The 22,441-nt window shown below is 26.7% G+C and overlaps 2 protein-coding genes across 2 annotated transcripts in view; one reads left to right on the top strand and one right to left on the bottom strand.

Moving 5' to 3' along the window:
• Positions 1–212: 212 nt before the first annotated feature.
• LOC100166236 (GATOR complex protein DEPDC5) overlaps positions 213–22,441 on the bottom strand; it is a 57,447-nt gene continuing 35,218 nt past the window's right edge. Inside the window, 13 exon segments of the mRNA XM_003241484.3 lie at positions 213–427; positions 885–923; positions 925–1,082; positions 1,362–1,496; positions 3,445–3,616; positions 3,681–3,841; positions 7,791–7,940; positions 8,012–8,123; positions 8,199–8,412; positions 8,499–8,585; positions 8,694–8,764; positions 8,837–9,046; positions 10,103–10,277. Of these exon segments, the coding sequence (XP_003241532.2) occupies positions 233–427; positions 885–923; positions 925–1,082; positions 1,362–1,496; positions 3,445–3,616; positions 3,681–3,841; positions 7,791–7,940; positions 8,012–8,123; positions 8,199–8,412; positions 8,499–8,585; positions 8,694–8,764; positions 8,837–9,046; positions 10,103–10,277 (1,879 nt within the window). The 3' untranslated portion in view covers positions 213–232.
• LOC100575219 lies at positions 12,723–19,310 on the top strand. The gene is made up of 3 exons (XM_029485812.1): positions 12,723–13,235; positions 18,568–18,828; positions 18,910–19,310. Exons 1-3 carry the CDS (start codon positions 13,211–13,213, stop codon positions 19,293–19,295), a joined length of 672 nt encoding a protein of 223 aa, XP_029341672.1. The 5' UTR covers positions 12,723–13,210; the 3' UTR covers positions 19,296–19,310.

Raw genomic sequence — 22,441 nt, 5'->3', positions numbered from 1 at the left:
ACCTTGTTGACTCGAAACTGTACTCTGTAGTCCTGTAATACCTATGTATAAAAGGCATATTATAATGTGTTTTGAGTTCGTAATTTAAAAGTTGTTAAAAAAAAAAACAATTAATAAAGGTTTATTTTATATTAATTAAGGTTTGAAAATCCTATTGTGATAGTTGACACTTATAACCTCTCAGTTAGGTAAGACATCATAAATGAAACACATTAAACATGAAATATTAAATTTATTCTTGATGTTTACTTATATAATGTTCGTCTTTACAAGATTTCCAAAAGTTTGACAACCGTTCATCTTTATTGCTACAAAAGTATCTAAAATCTTCCAATAGTTTATTTTGAAACTGTTCATCACCAGTTGCTGGATTTGACGACTTCCATCTACGACTTACCATATGATTCCATGCCCAAAGAAAACCAACCTAAGTAAAGAATCAATATTATTAAATTGTATCACTATACAAGAGCATAACGCCATATATGTTATGGCACAGTAGCATCAAATTAAATACTGCTAAAAACATCAGGCTATTAAGATACACAAAACACATTTCTTGTATTTAAAATTTTTGGTCTTGCAATTAGGTACTTAGTTTTAAAATCTATAATAATTCAAGATATAATAATAATAATAATATAAAAATTATGGCACTATTCATGAAGCAATTTCTTTTCTCTTTTTATTTTTAATACACATACTTTTACTGAATATTTATGTACAATATATGTATTTTGTTTAATAAATAATTCATTTTTACAAGCTTAACTTATATTATAAATTATTATATATATAACTATCATATAAAACTATGATTATTTACCTAAAAATTTATATTTTAATAATAAGCAATATTCAAAAATGTGTTACTTTTAACCTACCCTTTTTTCTATTTTTGGATCATTTTTTTTTTGGTAAACTATGGTATACATGCCGAGATATATACTCCATGTGAGGGCTAAATTGTAATTCTTGCTGATTACCACTAGCTTCTAATTCATTTAAGCCTTGATCAGGAGAATCATTTTTCTCCTTAGCTTCTTCAATCAAATCAGAAAGTATTAACACAAACACATTACCTGCGAATAAATTTAAAAGCACTTATCTATTACATGTATTACATCATTTCAATTTAATGAAAATGAATTAACTTACATAGAATATATAACAATCATCTCTATAACTCAAATTGGAAACTATCTTTTAAGGTAGTAAAATAAATTAGACTTATTTACTTTTCGAGTATATTCTTCAAACGCAACATTAAATCATAAAAACACTTTAAGGGACAAGAAAAAATTTGAGTTATCGAAGACAATACTGTATAACATTTTAAACTAATTAAATATACTACTAACCTGTAAGATGAATATATTGATTATGATATGATTCATTTCCATTAGTTTTTGAATTACATATTACAAACCCAAATCTGTAAAGTATAACTTCTTGGAATAATAATAATCTTCGGAGCCATGAATCTTCAGGATATTCTGTATAAACATGTGCACAAACATAGTAAATATTTTTAAGTAGGAAAAATGATAATAAAAATTAAGAAACTAAATTTTATTTAACTTAATTTTTGTTTTGAGTATTAATATCATAAAATATATACTTTGTAAAATAAATTTGTTATAAGTCTGTAATAGCGTATAGGCAAAAATTTTAATTTTATAATGGATGAAATTAATGTTCTTATACAAAATTTATCTATAGTAGAAATTTAGTACAAAGATATTTTTATGTTGTAGACAATTTTATTCTCTCTTAGAATTCTACAACAAAAAGTGTTTAGTGTTGATCGTAAGAATAGTAACTTTATTTATTTTTAATGTGAATAAGTATTGTAAATCAGCTGAGTGGAGTTCTATCGGTGACATCTAAATTTATACAATATTGAATACTGATATCTACTAGTATCTACTACAGTATAATACTGTACTTAAATAGAAATTAACCAGGTATTCATTTCTCATATATATAGGGTGATATTGCATGCTCACCATATTTTTATGCTTAAATTATACACATATTCAAATTTTGATTTTTTAAATTTATAAAAACACATGGAAGCCATATTCTTGAATACTTGAGATTTTTTTGTACCAGTTAAGGATGATCTTGTGACAATAAAAACTTCTGTTTTTCAAATAAGAAACACCCTTTTTCACTTTTAATTATTCAACTGATATTTCTTTCTTGAGATTTTGATGTATCTAAATCAAAATTAAAACGAGTAGTTTTTAGTTACATAACTGTATATTTAGTATTAAGGATAATATGTTAATGGTAATGGGAAAAGTTGTGGGGGTAAGATTATAATAATCAGATTATTTGAACATTTTAGTAATTACTAGGGCTCGGATTTGTATGTATTTATATATGTATTATAATATTTATTAATAATAATTAATAATATAATAAAATGTAATAAAAAATGTATATTTATCTAATTATATTGATTACAAATATTAATTAACATTCATTTTTAAATTTTCGAATCCAAAAGATCGCCGATATTGTCATAAAATCTCAATAATAATTAATAATAAAATAAAATGTAATAAAAAATGCATATTTATCTATAGTTATCTTATTATCTTGATTACAATTAATAATAACCTGCACTTTTAAATTTTCGAATTCAAATAATCGTCGATATATTATATAGTCATGATAACCTTTCAATTATACTAAATCTGAAGAAAAGACATTAAAACAGTATAATTGTATATATATATATGTGAGAAAAAATTGAATAATTGTGAAATATGTATTTATGACAAAATATGTAAACATATGTAAAATAAAATATAGCTCGTTTTATCAAAAATATTGTTGAACAAATTTATCACTTGCCGAAATTAGTTTATCATGTTGCAGAGAAAATATGTATTTACATATAAATCCGAGCCCTAGTAATTACTATTTATTGATAGATCAGTATAAATAATTTGCAAAAATGATCCAAATATAATAATACTATATCTAATATTACATATTTTTAGCTTATATTTTTATAAAACCATATTTAAGAATTATTATCCTTAGTACAAACATTTTAATAACTACTTATTAGAATTTTAATTTGGATACATCAACATTTTCAAGAAAATTACCCACTGAATAATTTACAGTAAAAAAGGAGGAAAATAGATGTTTGTTTCGCTACAGGACACTCATTAAGTAGTACAAAAATATCTGGTATACTTAAAAATTCTAAAAACCTAAATTTGTAATATTAAAGGGAAAAAACGGTGAGCATGTTTAAGAAATCAATCTGTATTATATATAGTACCTACTCAAAAATTACTACAAAACAATTATACTTATAAACAATTTTTTTTGTTAAATATTTTGAGTTATGTTAAGTTTTAAACAAATTTAATATAAGGATACTGTTTAATTTTTTCCTAATACTAAGATTAATTTTACTACCATGAAATAAACAATTGTGTTCTTCTGTCAGAAGACATTCCAAATTGAGAGGAACAAATACTGGACCACGCAGAGGATCAGATTTTAATGTATACGGCAAAGCAAAAGGGTCAGCCGGTAATGGTATCAACTGAAATCCACCAGTTTGTGCTTTACGTGCCCAATTATACACCTAATAATTAAACGAAAAAAAGGTATAGTTAATTAAAAATAAAAATTGTATTCATTATTCATACCAAATCAGCTACAACTGAACCAGATGCTGCTACCCATCGAGCTATAATTTCATACGCCTGATCACAACGATAAAGTGATTGATATCTGGCATGACCCCATTCCACACGATCACTTTTACTATTAACATCCATCTCTAAATGAGCTTCTTTGTACCATGGTACTGTATAATGAAAAATCATAGTAATATAAAAAATGTATAAACAAAATGGTTTAAATATTATACATTTTTCTTTATCAATCACTAAACATAATGTTAAACAAATAAATGTATGAATAAAATATTAATTTTTATAATTTTAAATATTTTATCTAATCTTAACCAAACATACATAAATGTATTTTTAATTATAGACAATAATCATAGCACTTAGCAGGTAAAAATCATATGTTAGTTCCTAACACCATGAGTCAACCTTTTCAACAAGTCGGCTACAATAAAAATGTTAAAGGAGCCTGCCATTTATCTGTGTTTTTACTTAAAAATATGCTTTACAAGAAAAATGTGATTAATTATATGATTTTGAAATTTCAAAAAGAAACATCATATATTTTATCACCAGTTATAACCTTTTTATTTAATAAGCCAATACAAACAGGTATATTTTCCAACACACAGAAAGAAGTTTTCTTTCATCTCACTTATTTATAAAAAAGCACTTTACTCACCAATAATTATTATCGATCAGTTGATAATAATACGTCTTCATAAAATGTTTTCCAAACTTATAAAAAAAACTATTTTTCCTCTTTGTGATCATATTCTTATTAATGAACAACATGGCTTTTGTCCTAAGCGATCAACAATAACTAATTTGTATATATTTAATCAATCAATTTTAGATTCATTTATACATAAAGCTTAAATAAGCCGTAATTTATACTGATTCTAAAAAAGCTTTCGTTAGTGTTGAATTTAATGGAATATCTTTAAATATTGGTAAATGCTCAGTTATATCATACTCTTTAAAAAAAGACCCTTTATTTAATTATGTTATATATAATACAAATCTAACTCATAAAAATATTATTAAAAACAGAGGAGTTTTATTTAACACAAAAATATCTTTTAACAATCATGTTGATTTTATCTATATATATAAAAATCTAATGCTGTTTGTTAGTCTCGCTAAAACTTGAGAACGGCTGGACCGATTTAGCTCATTTTGGTCTTAAATTATTTGTGGAAGTCCAGAGAAGGTTTAAAATGTGAGTAAGTATGAAAATGTTCAGAATTAATTTTTTAATATTAAATTTAAATTTACATGCTTATTTGCATGGTGTATTTCGGATATTCCCGTGACCTACCGCGATAGTAGGTTTCCAGCTACCTGTAACCTGACCTTTTTTCTTTTGTGTGTGTATTATCGTCAGCAGCGTGTACTCAACCATTTATCTATATTAAAATCTATATATATTCCGAAATACTCAACCGATTTTGATTTATATCACTGGGATGTGCGAGATACGTGTGCCATGTACGATACACGAATATGACCCATTATGTTTATCTGTTATGAATTATCAAATTGTTTTTAAGATGATCGTAATTACTAGGAGAAGGTTTTAACGAAAGACAATTTTAGGAAAACCCACCGGAAAAGTAGGAAATCTGGAATTAAAAAATACATCAATGGCATAACAGTGTATTATATATTGGTTGCTATTGGTTAATCGGGCATGTTTGTTGATTTGTATTATTATTTTTTGTCAATATATATAAATATATTATATAAATTAATATTTGTGTGTAGATTAAACCTGTGGGAAGAAGACGGACTAATTTAGGAATGGTTAAATTTAGTTTTTTTTTATTCATCGGATATTAGTAGCTATGTTAGGTTAGGATTTTGTATTTATTGATTATATTAATCCACCATAGGTGGAATACGACAAACTTGGTTTAACTTTGATACTTTGGAGTTAAGTCATACACCTACGTACAAACAGCACGGGGTCCGCGATCTACCACAGGTAGATTCTCTACCTGATAATATACTGCTGCAAATCAGAATTTTTATTCTGGGAAACGGAAAAGTTAAGATACATTTTGAACACCATACACCAAATATTAAATAACGAATTGAAAAAAGTTTGAGTCAAATAGAGTTGGTACATTTAACGGGCAACAAAGTGCACGGGATCAGCTAGTTTGTAATAAATCTTTTAAGAAATTGGGATTATTAAAACGTATGTGTTATGATTTTAATGATAGTTTAGATCTAAAAATATTATATTATTTCCTAATACGTTCCCATATTGGCTATGCCTCTTTAATTTGGCACTCAGATAGTATTTGTCAAAACCAAGTCTGTTGTATCTATCTATTGAATTATTTATTATTACAATAGATACAATAATGTTATGTATGTCTTAAGTATCTATGTTTAAAGTCGCTCGAGGTAATTTATTTGATAATTGGAGAAAAGGTAGTCATAAAATAGAAACTAAATATAGATATTTTATATTAAAAATAAATTTAAGAATTCTAATTCTAATGGTAAACTATTCGGTATTCAAAAGCCTACTTAATTATTTATTTTTAAACATATACATGGTATTTAACTTAACTTATCTAAAGGTTAAAATAATTTTTCTTACATAAATATATTGTAAGTTTTTTATATTAATTTTATTTAAAACTTCAATAAGTAAAAAAAAACATCAAATTACGTAAGTACCTACATGGAGCATTGGATCAATTCCTTCAATAGGTACTTGCAAGATGCCCCATATTGTGTATACCAAAAATAATAATAAAAAAAAAAGGGAATAATCCTTAAAAAGAGATGATGTGTGCACAATTCTAAAGCGATAATGAAAAAAAAATAATAGGTACGATAGTTTATTTTTAAACTTTTTAAGTAAATTTAGGTTTGTAATTATTTTTTATTTTAACATTGCATATTATTTATATTTTCTATAATAACTCTATATTCCTAATTTTGTGACCACTAATGCTTGTACATTTAAAATACACTTGGATCTTAATTGTTAATCGAAAATATTAAAAATGTTTACCTCAAACATAGGTATACAACACATTACACAACTTGTACCATCGTCATTTATTAGTTTTATAATTTTACCTCAATATTAATAAATAATGTTGAAATTTTATGCAACTTTTAGAAAAAAGGTAAATGTCCCGAAATTAGTACATTCCTATTTAATTAAAAAAATATGTATAATAAATAATGCTGGTATATACTGCTGTATATCCAATACATTAAGTTTTTTAATAATTGTTCATTTATGTAAATACAATTTATAATACATTAGTACACGTCTTATTTATTTATTCATAATCATATTTTTAATGAGACATTTTGTTCGTTTATTGTACCCCTTTATAGTAAGTATGAAAATTAGGGCCACTAGACTGATGCATAATCTACCGGTAAACTCGTGAACCAAACACATTATGAATATACAGTTGTGCGTATACCTCTATAATCTACCATGGGTCCTACACAATATAATATGTTGGATTAATAAATGACAAACTCATACAATTGTCCAAAGAGGTTTAAAAAATAAAAATTCATATCATTTATTCTTAACAATTTAATTAGTTATTGAACTTTTTTTAAATCAGTTTTGCATAAATATGTTTCTACCATGACAAAATTGAAAATTGTGTCTTTGACATGTTTTAATTCTGTGAAAACTTAAAACAATAAGATTGCCTGACTTATCTTCTAGAATATAATTGAGAAGTCTTTTGAATTTCTACATTAGATATACACAAGTAAAAATGTTTGAGATTGTAAAATTATGATAAATTATCCCCTGGCCTTAATAATCATTTTAAAAAACGCCTCTATTAAGATCTAGAAAATATGTCAGGCACTGAGATTTATCAGAATTAAATTGGACATGCCAAATCCTCATAATCTTGTCAAGTCGGAGGTCTTAAAACAATATTCTTATGACCAACTAGAACCACTTTAAATAAATATGTATACTACTGTACAATTGTTTTTAAGAATTATTAAAATTTAAAATTATTATTTTTTTTATGAAAAATTTTTTTCAATTTTTTTTTTTTTTGCTGTTTTATAGTTTAGGTTATAATTTTTGATTCATTCTCTTGATATAAAATAACTAACCTTCCCGTCTATTTCCATGTTGCAGGGACTCTGGTAGTGACAAATTATCCTTTAAAAAGTCTATATTTTTTGGGTAATCAATAGGCTGTTTAACTTCCACTTCAACCCATTCATTTTCAAATGCTTGAAAATCGTGTGTAGGGAAAGAAGCTAAAATTAAAATTAAAAAAAATTATAAATTAAGATTAAGTTAAGTAATAAATTATAATGACATTATTTACGTTGACCAGTAGGCGATTCACATGAAGGAAAATAATACAAATAAAATCCATCAATGAAAGGATGAGAAAAATCTCCAGATGCATGGCAAATTAATCCTTCACATAAAATTTCCTAGTAACAGATTAAACAAATATTATCAAATTAAAATTAATAATTTAGAAAATATTAGATAACTCTCGTATTAACCTGTAAACGTTCAACTGCTTCATCTCTACTATTCAATGTCTTTAAATTGTTCATAAGCCATGTAATTGCATCATTACTAACAAATGTATTTTGTGGTAAACCCATGTGTCTGTTAACAAAACCAACACCAACTTGTGTATTACACAAATGTTCTACTAGCTCGACGTTGGAAATATCTTCTTTTAGCAATTCAGAGTTAATTAAATTGATTGGACTTGTAAATTAAATACAATTACAAATTATAAAAACAAATATTAATTATTTATTAGTTAAATAGTTTCAATTTTTTTAAATATATACCTCTCAATATCATCAATAATTTCATCTTGAACAGGATTTTCAGGAAATAATGATGCAATTGCTTTATCATACACATTAGAACCTGACCTAAATATTTATATAAAAAAAATTTTCAATCCTCAATCATATGTTATGACTAATTGGTATTTAAAAATGTATTTTAATAACAAATTCTAATAATTTTAGTAATCAAACCTTGGACGAGGTTTATCCAATGGACGTATAGAGTTGACACGATCACGATAAGGTGATGTATCACTTGAACTCTAAAATATATAAAACAGGTATTCTTTTTAAAATATCCTTTTAGTCATTTAAATAACATATTCAAAACTAACTTTAAGGCTGACTGTTGTTGATCTTTTAATACGATTTATCCAAGTTTCAATAAACTTAACAAATTTATTTGTAAAACAAACTTGTTCCTCCATTGTAGGTATTTTATAAATATCGCAGTAAAATGTATCATCTAAATGATTCATAATAGTTTGTGTAACATCTTGACGCAAAGGCAGAAGATACATGCGAAACCGCCAGTATTTTAATTTCTACAAAAAAAAATCATAATCAAAATAATAAACAATAATTTCTGATTAGATTTATAATTAAAAATAAGTAAATAATTTTTATTCTAATATTATAATTTATGCTATTATACACAAATATCCAAAAGAAGGGTTGGAAGTTTACATTGAGATTCTGGGAAGCATTGACTAAAAAAATTATTAGGATTTATTTGAGGAGGGATATATGATTAAAATAGTTATTCTCCCTCTACTCGAAATACATGAATACATTCATCTTATTAATCTATAACCTTTCTGATGCCAAACATCCCAGCATTTTATTGCCTACTGAAAAAGTGATACATTTACATAACTATCTATAATGGCTGGATTTAGGAGGAGCCTGGGGGATTTTTTAACATTATTAACGATTTTTAAATACATTTGAAAAATTAGAAACTTCTTTGCTACAATCTGCTGCAAGTTATCTTGTAAGCATTTACCCCAATGATTTAGAATCTTCACTCGGTAATGAATTCATACAATTCAGTTAATTTGTCAAAATATTTATATAGAGAAGCATATAGATAATGAGCAATGGGAAATGTTTTTATACAGGATTCTTGAGGAAATTAATTTGCCTTATGCATTTACAGAACTAGTGCTGCATATATTTGGTTTTGATGGTATCCAACTGTAGTGGGGAAGGATAATTTTCAAAAATGAAGTTAATAAAAAACCGACTAAGAACTTAGATGGCACAAAGTTGATTATCAGGCCTTGCACTATTAGTATCGAAAGTGACATACTTAGATCATTGGATTTTTCTCAAGTACTAGTTGTACAATTTGCGTCGAAGAGACCACGTAAAGTTATAATATGAAAAAATTATTATCTAAGTACAGTATATATAACGACAATACATATTTAATAAATGTAATTTTATTTATTAACTATAAGCTAATAAAAAAAAAGGTCAAGGGGGAGATATGTCTCCCAAATCTCCTGCCGTATATACGCCACTGCTGTTAAAAACATATTATAATTTTAATTAGATAGGTAGTATTATTTTTGAACAAAATGTTTTAAAAATTTAACCTCATGTAAATCGTAGTCCATATCCCCACGAGCACATAAATAATGATCCATGTAATTCCAATTAAAATTTTCCAATTTTTCAGTAATAAAAGATATCCATGAAATTCCATAAGTTGAATGGTCTGGAGCTTGAAAACGATAGCGATATTGTATTTCAAATGTTGCATATGGAAATCTAAACATCAATAATATTAAGCCTTAGAAAAATGGGGTACAAATAATTATGAAAGTATAACACATTTGGTAATAAATACATATTAATATACATTATACATAATATATTATGTATATCATTTAATATATATAAACACATATAAATCATAATTTTGAAATATGATCATGCATACCTTAATTTTAATGAATTTAGGTTGGGCATTTACATTTTTGTGTCAATAATTAAAGGATCTAAAAGTATTTGTCAACAGTTAATGATTATAATAGTACCCAAGTAACTAGTAAATTATTCTGAATAAAATATATAACATATTTAATAATAACTCTAATAGTCATTGAACCTAACTGCATAAGACTATATAGATATTATTGTAATATTGTATTTGCTATAAAACAGTTATAAACAAGAAATACAAAATTCTAAGAATGTAAATATTTAATTAAATTCTTGATTACTCGGGCAGATCAAACTATCGCGCTTATGGTCTCAAATAAAGAAACTATATCTTAAAAACAAATGTATGTGTATAACTTATATACTCAAAAACTACTAAATTAAATTTGACAAAAATCTCATATTGTTTTTAGAAATGTTAGAAAAGTTTAAAAAGTAAGTAGTTTAAACCATATGATTCCAAATTGCCCGTGAACCAAGATGCACTAAAAAGAGATATACATATATAGCGTATATAGTATATACTATATACCATATTATAAGATTTACCAAAAAAAAAACTACACACGAGCAAATCTGGGATATACACATACTCAATCATGAGTATTTCAGAACATCATAAAAATACACACACAATTAATGCAATTTTGAGTCCTTGAAGTTATATTTATATTCAGTGGCGTACATTCAAATTTGCTCTGGGGGGGGTTCAAAAAAAATAACCAACACTAAAACCTTCTCTTTATACTAAAACTACCCATTTTCCTAACAATCACAGGTTACAAGGGGGTCATTGTATTAGACTTGAATTCAATGATAAAATATCATTGTATAAGTAAAATGATTTTGAGCGAGGACGGTTTGTCACTCTGGATATTTTATATTGTTATTAATTATTTTATCATGTAAGTTGAATTAATATTATAATATTATAATTTTTTATTCGTTTCTATGGTGATAAACAAAGCGTTAGAAATTAAAATCCCATTTTTAGCGTTTTTTCGTAATTTTCCGGTGGTTTTTCCCGTGGCATTAAATAACTGTTGAAAAAATCGAAAAATGACCTCTCTAAAGTACCAATTTGCTAAAAGATAAGGTATTATATGTTGAAATCGAAACACTCCTTCTGGAAGAAATTTTGTATACAGGATATAAAAATAAAAATAATAAAAAATAAACCCCATTGTAAAAACAATAGCTAATCTAAAATGGAAAATGTTTCGTGCGATCTACAGACATTTTTCTGCTGAATTCAAATATTTTTTCAGAATAAAAATCAGACAACGTTAACTAACTTTAATCTTGTCAAAACAAATGTATGTTTTTGTGAAATTCGTGTAGTGAAATTTAAATGGTTATGGAGTTATTGACATGTGCTTGCGCGTACGAGAGAGGTTTGATGGTGTGGAAGGAAAGCGATACCAGCATTTAATTTCACTCACACTAATAAATAATAATCATTTACAACTAACTCATAGATCCCGGTCTTATGACAAGATTAGAAATTGCTTAAATGTTGCCCCTTAAATGATGACCGTAGCGAGGCCCTTAAGGGTATCGGTGCCGGTCATTTATTAAGGAGTAAAGTTTAGGCAATTAAATTCACATGTTGTGTCGTCCTGTTGCTGAACGTGCATGTGTGTGATTATATAAATCGATATTAGCGCGAGTGAGCTATAATATTACACGCACAGATAAAGATATTTACACAGACGCATTCACAACTGCAGTGATTAACTTCAATGACTATTTTGATGAACAAAGACGCTTTTACAAGAAAAACTCTCACACCTCGTTGATATGTCGGATTTTGGTCATTTTTTTTATCTGAAATATGAGAAGTTTTTGTAGGTCGGATCAGTGCTTGAATTTTTATTTCACTTTAAATAGTAATAGGAAATTACGTTTGAAAAAGAACGAACACTGTGCATTATTCAAATGCATATTCTAGCTTCTATAATTATAATTTTCAAAATCGGGCATTGATCCGACCTACAAAATGTTCTCTACTTTTAAATTAAAAAAAAAAAAAATTAACGAAATCCGACTATTTTACAGGGCGTGAGAGTTTTTCCTGTAAGACACGTTTTTGTTCTAAAAAAACTCACCGGCCCCGACCCCCTTAATTTATGAAATTGTTATGGTCGTTTGGATCCCCCGTCAATTAAATTCCATTGCGTCAGTTGGTCACCGAGATCTAGCTGTTGAGGGATCTATGTGATCGTCGACCAGGTCACCCCACGTCGTTTGTTGACATGATTCCTGATAACGATTTTTGTAGGCGCTTCTCCGAAGATAACAGTGTGCCCTCTTTCACGACTGTACGTGTCATTCCTTCATTTTTATGTCAATTCGAGTGTTTAAATTAAATAAAAATCTATAAGTCTCGTGTACAGTTTTCCTTCACCGTTATCGGACAACCGTCGGTATCGGCACCACAATGACGACCGTCTTCCAGTCTTGTGAAAGTTCCAGTGCCCCAAATTATTTGCAGCACACGATTTAACAAATGCATTGAAAAACTGAACGAATGTGTTCGTTTTGATCACATATTTGAATACACGATGGACTTCGAATTGTATCTCTATGGTGCCTGTTCAGCACGTCAAGATCTGATTTTGGAATCTTGTGGTTGGCACGTCAATGCCGTTTACTAGTGTTTCACTAGCGCCCGAATTCTAAAAGTGTTTGATACTGGCTATGTGATTAGCTATTAATTGTACTATAGTGTTGTTTTCCGTCATAGTCGGGTACAATTTATGACTATGTACCAGCCAATAAAAGGTAAATATGTGTTTGCTCAAGGAAGAAAACTTACAATTTATGCAACGATTACTGTCGTGCACTTTATGTATACTTATTCGGGTTACCTATTAGTTCTACTAAGTATACATTGATTAACATCACATATTGCAACATAATAATTGTATGTTAGTTTCAACATTTTTAAATAGATATAATCTAATAGAGCTAAAATAATACTTTAATCAGATTATACTTATTTAATTAATTTAATTAATATTTGCTTATAGATACTGCGCCATAGTTAGCCTTATTTGTGTCTTTGTCAAAACGAAATGTTATATGCTTTGTATTACATGTATTGATTGCACATTGAGAGGACGTCGTCCCTGCATGTGTTGTCTTACTAACACATAATATATGATAATGTTCATACATTTACGTTTGATAATAGATCAATTCACTCTAATATTTAAGCTAACAACACAAAATTAAAACTGTTTAGACAATTTTGGCATATTATTATGCGTTAGTACAACACTACAACTGAGACAACACAATATACAGGTACGACATCCTCTTAAGAGAATATTATACTCATTATCGCATTGTATTTGATTATAATTCCGTTGGTATAAATATCATATAAATGTATTACAGTTTTATTGATGTACAGGACTCAAAAAATAATTTCTTTAAAATTTTTCTTTACCAAATAGGTATACCAAGTATTTTGGCTATCGCCCAAGTTACCAACCTCTAGCTATGGCACTACACAGGGGGGGAGGGGGTAGTAAAAAAAAAGTATGCCAAGGCATTTATAAAGGCAAAAAAGTTAAACTAATGTCATGTTAGTAATTCACATTCAGTGCAGGCAATGAAAAAAAAACTCATATTTTGCAAATATTAATAACAAAATATAAAATTTAATTTAATTTAAATCAAAATGTTTATAGTTTTTTTTAATCTAATAAATTATTATTTTTAACATTAATAATGTTTTCAACTTCAATATGATTTAATACATTTTTCTGCATTTAAAGAGGAATGTCTCTAATTATTAATTATAATAAATAATAGCCCGCTGCCCACTATCCGGACCAATCAGGAAAAGTCTTGATATCCTTCCGGCATAATCCGCCATTGTCGATATAGTAATAAATATTAAATAATAATGATATATTATAATAATAACAATTTATCAAAAATTTAACAAAATATTTATTAAATATTTTAATATTTTTTGTAATAGTAAAAATGTTTTACTATATTTAAGGGTGGTAACCCAGGGAGGCTGCAAAACGTTCTAGTACCAAAAATTGTATTTTTCAAAAGAGCAGATTTAAGGTTTTTTTACTAGGTATCAAATACTTATTCAATATATATTTTTTTTAAATTTAACTGTTACGTAACGTGTAATACATATTATAAGTTCTCATTATAAAAAAGTATCATTTTATTTATAATTAATGTAATAATTGCAATATTGTATAGTACATAAAAGTGGCTATTTCCGAAAATAACTACAACATGTTATGTTGTGAAAAATGGGTATAATATATTTTGTAAAAAAAGAAATTTTTGTCAAAACATATCAAAAAATTCAAAAGATGTTCATAATAAACTACTCAAACAATTTCTTAAATTTCTGTTTGGTACTTTTAGTTAGTTATTAATATATTTAATATATTTCATGTAATTAGGGGGAGAGAGATAGGATCCATGTTTGCATATATAATACTAATATTCTTGTGTGAAATAAAAAAGAACATTTTTATATAATATATTAACCAAAAAACAGAGTTGATAACAAATGTTAAATTATACAGCTAAACTTGTCTACTGTAGAAAGTTTCTGTAACGCTGAGCTTTGGTAAAGGCTGGTTTTGCATCGTATCAAAATTGATTTGTATAGTATCATAAGACTAAGTTGACTTCATTTTAGAAAAAACTATTGATTTTGCTTTTTTTTCTTTTAACTAAATTTGTAAAACTTTAATATCAACAACATTTTCATTTTTGTTTGACATAATTTTTGTTTACAAAATGAGCATACATCCTGGCGCTAATTTTGTATATATTTTTGATATCCGGGTTATAAGATAATCTACAGACTAAAATGGTCAATTTTTACCCAACAGTAATGTGACCGACTGGGAATCAACCAATGGGACAAAAATTTTATTACTTGTGGACAATATATTTTTTCATATTTTTTTGCAGTTTTATTTATTTTTTTGGTAACTTTTCTCAGTTTTTATCAAAATATTCAAAATAAATATGCAAAACATGCATTTATATTATAAATATGCACTTATTCCTTAAAACCTCTAAATATCCAAAAATATCCAAAACAAAGTTTATTATGTCTGTAATGTGTACGACTAAAAAAAAAAATATGAAAATGTCATAATTGATGTTATTCCAACAAAAACATTTAAACATAGGAACTTGAATACGAGATCCCTTTTTTCAGTAGATACAAAATAAGCAACCACAGTCCTTTCTTGACGAATACCTTTGCTCTATTTCTTCTTTTAGGCTCGTCAATGGTCATCATACACAAACATTGATCTTGATCAATCTTTTTATTTAAAAGACATAAATTATTTTTAAAGCAGTGTATGTCACTTGGAATTAATTAACATTATACTTGCTTGAACTAGTATCTTTATAATAACAACATATTATTCATATTTGAGGAATTTGATATCTTAAACCTAAGGTGCATTTCCTTTCATTACCTTTATTTCTTTTCATTTCACTGGTAATAACTGCAACAGGTTTTAAATACTCATTCAGTACTTACACAAGAGTTGTTTGCAGGAGTATTGTATTGACTTAAGGTTAAGTTATTTGTAGGTTACTGGGAGGAACTTCTATTAAAATTATTGGCGCTGTAGTGTTATTTGATGCAAATATGCAATATATTGTGTATTAGGTAATTACTAATTGTTGAAAAGTATCATCCAAAAGTACACACTCCATTGTTTTTATTTTGAGCGTACCCATTATATTTTTTTGAAACTGAACATTGGGTCAGTAAGTTTTTTTGATGGAAAATATAATAGCTATAATATTTTTTATTTTTTTTTACCTTGTACATACTAATTAATTATTAAAATTACTGAAAACTATAAAATACAGTGATATGAAATTGTATTATGCATCACAAAACCATAAATTTTAAGGTCTATGCACAAAACAAAAACAGCGATAGTTCATAGTATCAACATTTGTGTACCTTGTTCAATACATTATTTAATAATAATTGACCAATTTTATGTTTTAAAAAAAATTATTACTAAATAAGTGTTTTTTTTTTTATATATATAATATATAAAAAATGTGTAGAACAAATTTAATATTGTTTTGGTTTGGTCGTTGTGGAAGGGGTGTATTGGGGCGAAGCCCCCACGGTGATGTGACAGTTAATTTTGTGTGGAATGCACTTTCGTCTGATACACTAATTTTTTTCCAAATCAAGCACTGCATGACAGTAATACTGTTTTATCTAAAACCATATTTATAAATGATTATATTAAGTAAAATATTGATGTTACTAACAAATCTATAGCACCATTTGGTTTCCAGCCGTTTTTACAATACGAAAAGACTAACATACTTTTTTTTAACACGTTTTGCAGTACCACCCTTCATTTATATTTGTCATAATATAAAATCACCTTGTTTTTACCATGTATGTATTATCTTATACTATAAGCCTTATAGAGTGTGATACTGTAATCAATCAAAACAAAAATAATTAAAGACTATTATTAAATAATGTATAATTTATTTTATAAATATGTTTACACTTTACCTGGCCAAGTTACATACCAGGGTATCATAATGGTTTATGATTTTATGTGACACTTTTCCTAATTTTGTAGTGAAGGCTCCCTGTGATTTGCACCTATTTTTGTAAGACGGAAACAACATATGTGGGTGCAACATATGTTGCAACAACACGTCCTTAAGAGTTCAACCATTTTTATATTATATATGTTATAGCCACTTTGTGAAATTAAACTTTTCATGAAATGGATACGGATATTTGACACTTTGTGAAACTCGAAAATATTTCACAAAATGGTCACTTTTTCACGAAGTGGTCACTCCAATTTAACAAGGTGTAATTTTTTTCACAAACTGATCGTTCACTTTGTGTACTGAAGTACAACATTTACCGTACACGTCTATAGTTTGATTATAAAACGATGTCAAATACAATAAATATTATCTGTATTCTATATGACTATTTATACCTGCCTAATTGCCAGACGTGACAATGTTTGAAATGTGTAGATGATATTAATTGGTTTTGATAAAAGTCATAATCATAATGTCATGTCAGCATTTTGGTAATACCTTGATGTTAAAGCGATGTATAGTTGTTGTGTGGATCATTTGATCACATTCTATTCTAAAGGTTTTTATTCTATGTACTTCTACGTAATGGATGAGTTTTACCAAAAAATGGATAGGTATTATTTGGATAAGCCTGGTAAAAAACCATATACAGCTGAAAAAAATGAGCCAATAATTTCGGAAATTAATGACGCTAAATCAACATAAGTACCTACATGCTAAGTTACTTTATTTGTCTTCTGTTCTATTGTATTATATTTCGTATTTATTCATTTTAATGTTATAATAAATAAAAACATGATAATATTATGAACAATATATTAACATGATATAAATAATGTGTTTATTTTAAAGGTAGCTTAAAATGTAACAGTCGTTGTCACAGTTAATTTTCCTGTTCTAATAAATAAAAAAAAATATTAAAATATGAACAATATATTAATAAGATATAAATAGTTGTAACTTATAACTTATTAATATACTATGCATAGGTAGATAAAAAACTTAAATTTATCTTTGTAATATAATCTATATCTTTAGTATTGTAGAAGTCATAAATAAGTATACTTAATAAATACATTAAATTAATAATATTAGATATAATCAAACTTGATTTGTGCAATGAATGTTGTATTCCAGTACGTAAAGTGAACGACCAAATTGTGAAAAAAATTACAGGATGTTAAATTGGAGTGACCACTTCATGAAAAAGTGATCATTTTGTGAAATATTTTCATAAATACATAAAAAATATCCGTTTCCATTTCATGAAATGGTCATCTTTTCACGAAAAGATCGATTTCACAAAGTGGTTGCGACATATACATATTTTAAAAATTAATATATTTTATGACCAACTATATTTGTATAATATATTCTCCATAAAATATAAATATAAAATATAAATTGTATTTATATTGTAAAGTACCTATCTAAATCATGACTGGCTACAAAATTTACATGTTATTTGTTATGATGACCTACTTTTTTTTTGTTTTTACAGAGTCAATTCAGTTGGTGACAACACCAACAAATCGTCCTAGATCAGTGTTAATAAACAGTAAGAATACCAAACTAGAAGAATTCATATTGAATATTCACAATAATATGTCACCATCCAGATTCATTTTGTTTGTGATCTCAATTTTATTTGGTTTTGCTGTGATTATTGGTGTTTTATTTATAGTACCATGTGAATGGTCTAACTGTATTTCTTCAAAAAATATTAAGTTTATTTGGTCTGATTCTATTTTTATTGACATAGGTATTTTTATATTATCCTATATATAAAAATTATTTTATTTTATTTTATGTATCTAATTCATTATTGTCTGCATATTAACAGAGTTAAAAGGCAGGCCAAGTACGATTGAATTAAACCAGAAACTTATACAATTGTTATTTATAGTAAGAGGATCAATTCTCAACAGTCAAAATGTACCACCTAGAACAGAACGTTTACCATCTATTGGTGGTGGTCTTTTGCAAATTGACGCAATTACTGGTAAAGAAATGTGGCGTAAACGATTAGATTCACTACCCGATACAATTGATTGTACATTACTAAATAATCAGTTCAAAGAAAATAAAGAAGTATACTGTATAGTAGGAGCTTCAAATAGAAATATATTGGCTGTTGTATCCAGCAGTAAACATAAAGGTACTACTTTATTTGGATTCACTTTTTTTATTAATATCAGCAGAGTAACATTTAATATTATTTTATTTTAAGTGTAAGAGTTAAAACTTATGCAATTCGTTTGTTCAATGTTTGCTTAAAAATAATGTTAAAAAAAAAATATTATAATATTTTAGAATTTATTTGTAAGATATCTACTTGAATTCAAGTTTTTACTTATTATAAATCTTAATGTTTTGGTCCTTAACCCTTTATAGGGCACAGAAAAAAATATCGTACGATTTCTACCTAATTTTCAAATTTACTTAACAGATGTAAGTTACTGTAAAAAATGTAAAAAAAATTGTAACTTTATTTGCATTGGTAAAAAAAGGGTGGGGAATAATTTCCCACTGAGCATTTAGTGTCATAGTTATGGACCATGGGCAGAGGGAAATAATTTCCCACTTAACACCATACTACAATTTTTTTTTAATTTTAACTATTTTTATGCAAACAAATGTATATATGACATGATAAATAGGTATTTAATTGTATTTTAGGGTTTATGACACCTGAAGATACAAATCTTCTCAACTGATAAAATAAATTCTCATGAGATTATAGTAAACCTTATACTTTATTATAACAATAGAAAAAACAAAAAATAATTAATAATGAAAACATAAATAAAAACCTTTGTAGAATTATCTTGATTCACACATTTCAGACTTCACATTATATAAAATTATAATAAAAAATAAATAAAATCAACTTTTCAAAATAAAATTAACTTTCTAAAAAAAAAACAATATCAACTATAGTACCTAATTGGGCAATAAAATCAATAGAATGTACTAAGTTTTATGGTATTCAGCAAAACAATCTTTGCATAAAACTTTGTTGCAAGTTGCACACATTACATTAGATCTTTTGTCATGTTTTTTGGTACTACATCTAAAACAGCATCCATATGTAACAATTTTAGTGGCAATATGTGGTTCAAAGGTTGAAATTACCTCCACATTTGATTTTAACCTTTTTTGGGATGGTGATATAGTAGGTCTTTTACGAGATGAATAATTTGATATGAGTTCATTTGCTAATGTAGATTTAAACTCTAAATGGCTCATATATTTTGTTTTATGACTATTGTAGCTTTTTTTATACATCAAAAACGAATTTACTATAGATGTATCTAATAAATAATAAAATATTTTTACCCATCAACGGCGTGATTTTTGACAAATACTGTAGGCAGCCATATATTGGTCAAATTTATCAACACCCCCCATATATCTATTGTAATCTGCAATACTAGATGGACATGAAATTGCTATCATTTCACCTTTAGAATTTTTTCTGTGTACAATTTCTGAGTGGGAAGCATTATGCATACTGCTAATTACAGTTACTGGTTTTGAACCCCTGTCCTTCCATCTACAAACACTGATATCATCACACTGAGCAAATTCAATATCTCCAGGCTTATAAAGTGAATCTTTTTTCATTAAATCTTTTGGGTAATATTTTTTATTTATTCGAAAAGTCCCACATGAGAATATATCATTATTTAATAACTTTTTAGCAAGTGGCAAACTAGTAAAAAAATTATCAAAATAAATGCAATGAAATTTCATTTCTAAATATTGGGATAGATTTAGTACAACATTTTCTCCTAATCCAAATTCTGTTAAATTATTACTGTTTTTACCAGTATAGATTTCAAAATTAATAAGGTAACCACTTGCAGAGTCAGCTAATGCCCATACTCTGAAACCTCATTTAATTGGCTTCATTGGCATGTATTGTTTCATCCCTGATCTACCCTTGAAGGCAATCATACTTTCATCAATTGATAAGTGCCTAGAGGGACATTCTAAACTTGAATACATTGTTTGTAAATGACAAATTAATGGTCGAACTTAAAATAATTTGTCAAAATAAGGACCTCGAGGGGGCATTTTAGAATTGTCATTTATGTGCAAAAATCTTACTAACTTTAAAAACCTTTTTACTGTCATAATACTTGCAACTCTATAACAATAAAAGTTTTTATCATTAGACCAATAATGACGAATGCTTGGTAATGAATTGAAACCCATAATTATAAGTATCCCGATGAATGCTTTAATTTCTTCAGGAGTTGTATCTAACAAATTATTACTTTGTTCTGCATAAAGATTTGATTCTCTAACAATTAAATCAATAAGAGGAGAAAATATTTTTTCCCAAATGTTTACTGGAGTTAATTGAAAAATATTATCACTAATAGGACTTTTCATTTGGAAAGTTGATTTTGAAAAATGTTCAGGTTGTTTACCAATTTTTGTAAAATTAAATGTATTAGTGTTGGAATCTTTTCTCAATTCATTGTCTACATAATTACTAGTAGATCCTTCATTTGAAATATTTCTTTCATTCAAATCAGTATAACTATCATCAGCATCGTCATCACTGAAATTAATATTAATTTCATTTGATACAGGACATGGCTGATAATCTTTGTCTTTATCCGTATCGTCTGCATCTGACCCAGAATTTGAATCCCATTCATCTGTAATATAAGTTTTAAATTATGTACATGCATGACATAAATAAGTAAAAACTAAAGATTCATACTTAACACATCTGAAGCTGTCTCAACAATTTTGAATAAGCTTCGTCTAGTTCTAGAATTTCAACCACTTGAAGATCGTTTATCTTGATCAGAAATACTGGCATTCTTTAAGAAAAAATATAACAATTTATAAACATATTCACAACTTTTATAATTATATTTTAAAAGTACACTTTTATTGATTTTATAAATTATAAATTTTATTATTATTATAAATATATATTTACATAGAACAAATAAATATACAATTAATACATATCTTATATAATATATTACAATTTATTTATAAAACATAATAAAATTAATAAAATATGTAAAAATAACTTGCCTAAAGTAGTAGTACATTGTCCATGAAGATCAATATTTTCACATTGATTAGTTGTTTGCATATTTGATCTTGTTCTTTTGCCTAAACACATGTAAAAATTATAATATTTCATAAAAAATAGCATCTGCCTAGTGCCTATTTTAGATTCACAATTTGATATTGAAAATTCTATATATTACTACCTAAGGATGTTTTTTGTCGACTAATTGGTGTAATATCATCAGCATCAGAATCTCCACCAATGTCTGAATCTATTGCCATTTCATCTGTTATATTAAATAACTCATATAATATATCATGATCCTTGAGTT

This window comes from Acyrthosiphon pisum, chromosome X (assembly GCF_005508785.2).
Source record: "Acyrthosiphon pisum isolate AL4f chromosome X, pea_aphid_22Mar2018_4r6ur, whole genome shotgun sequence".
In the NCBI taxonomy this organism is placed as follows: domain Eukaryota; kingdom Metazoa; phylum Arthropoda; class Insecta; order Hemiptera; family Aphididae; genus Acyrthosiphon; species Acyrthosiphon pisum.
Note: the sequence above shows the minus strand (reverse complement) of the source record. Positions and strands in the feature narration are given on the sequence as shown.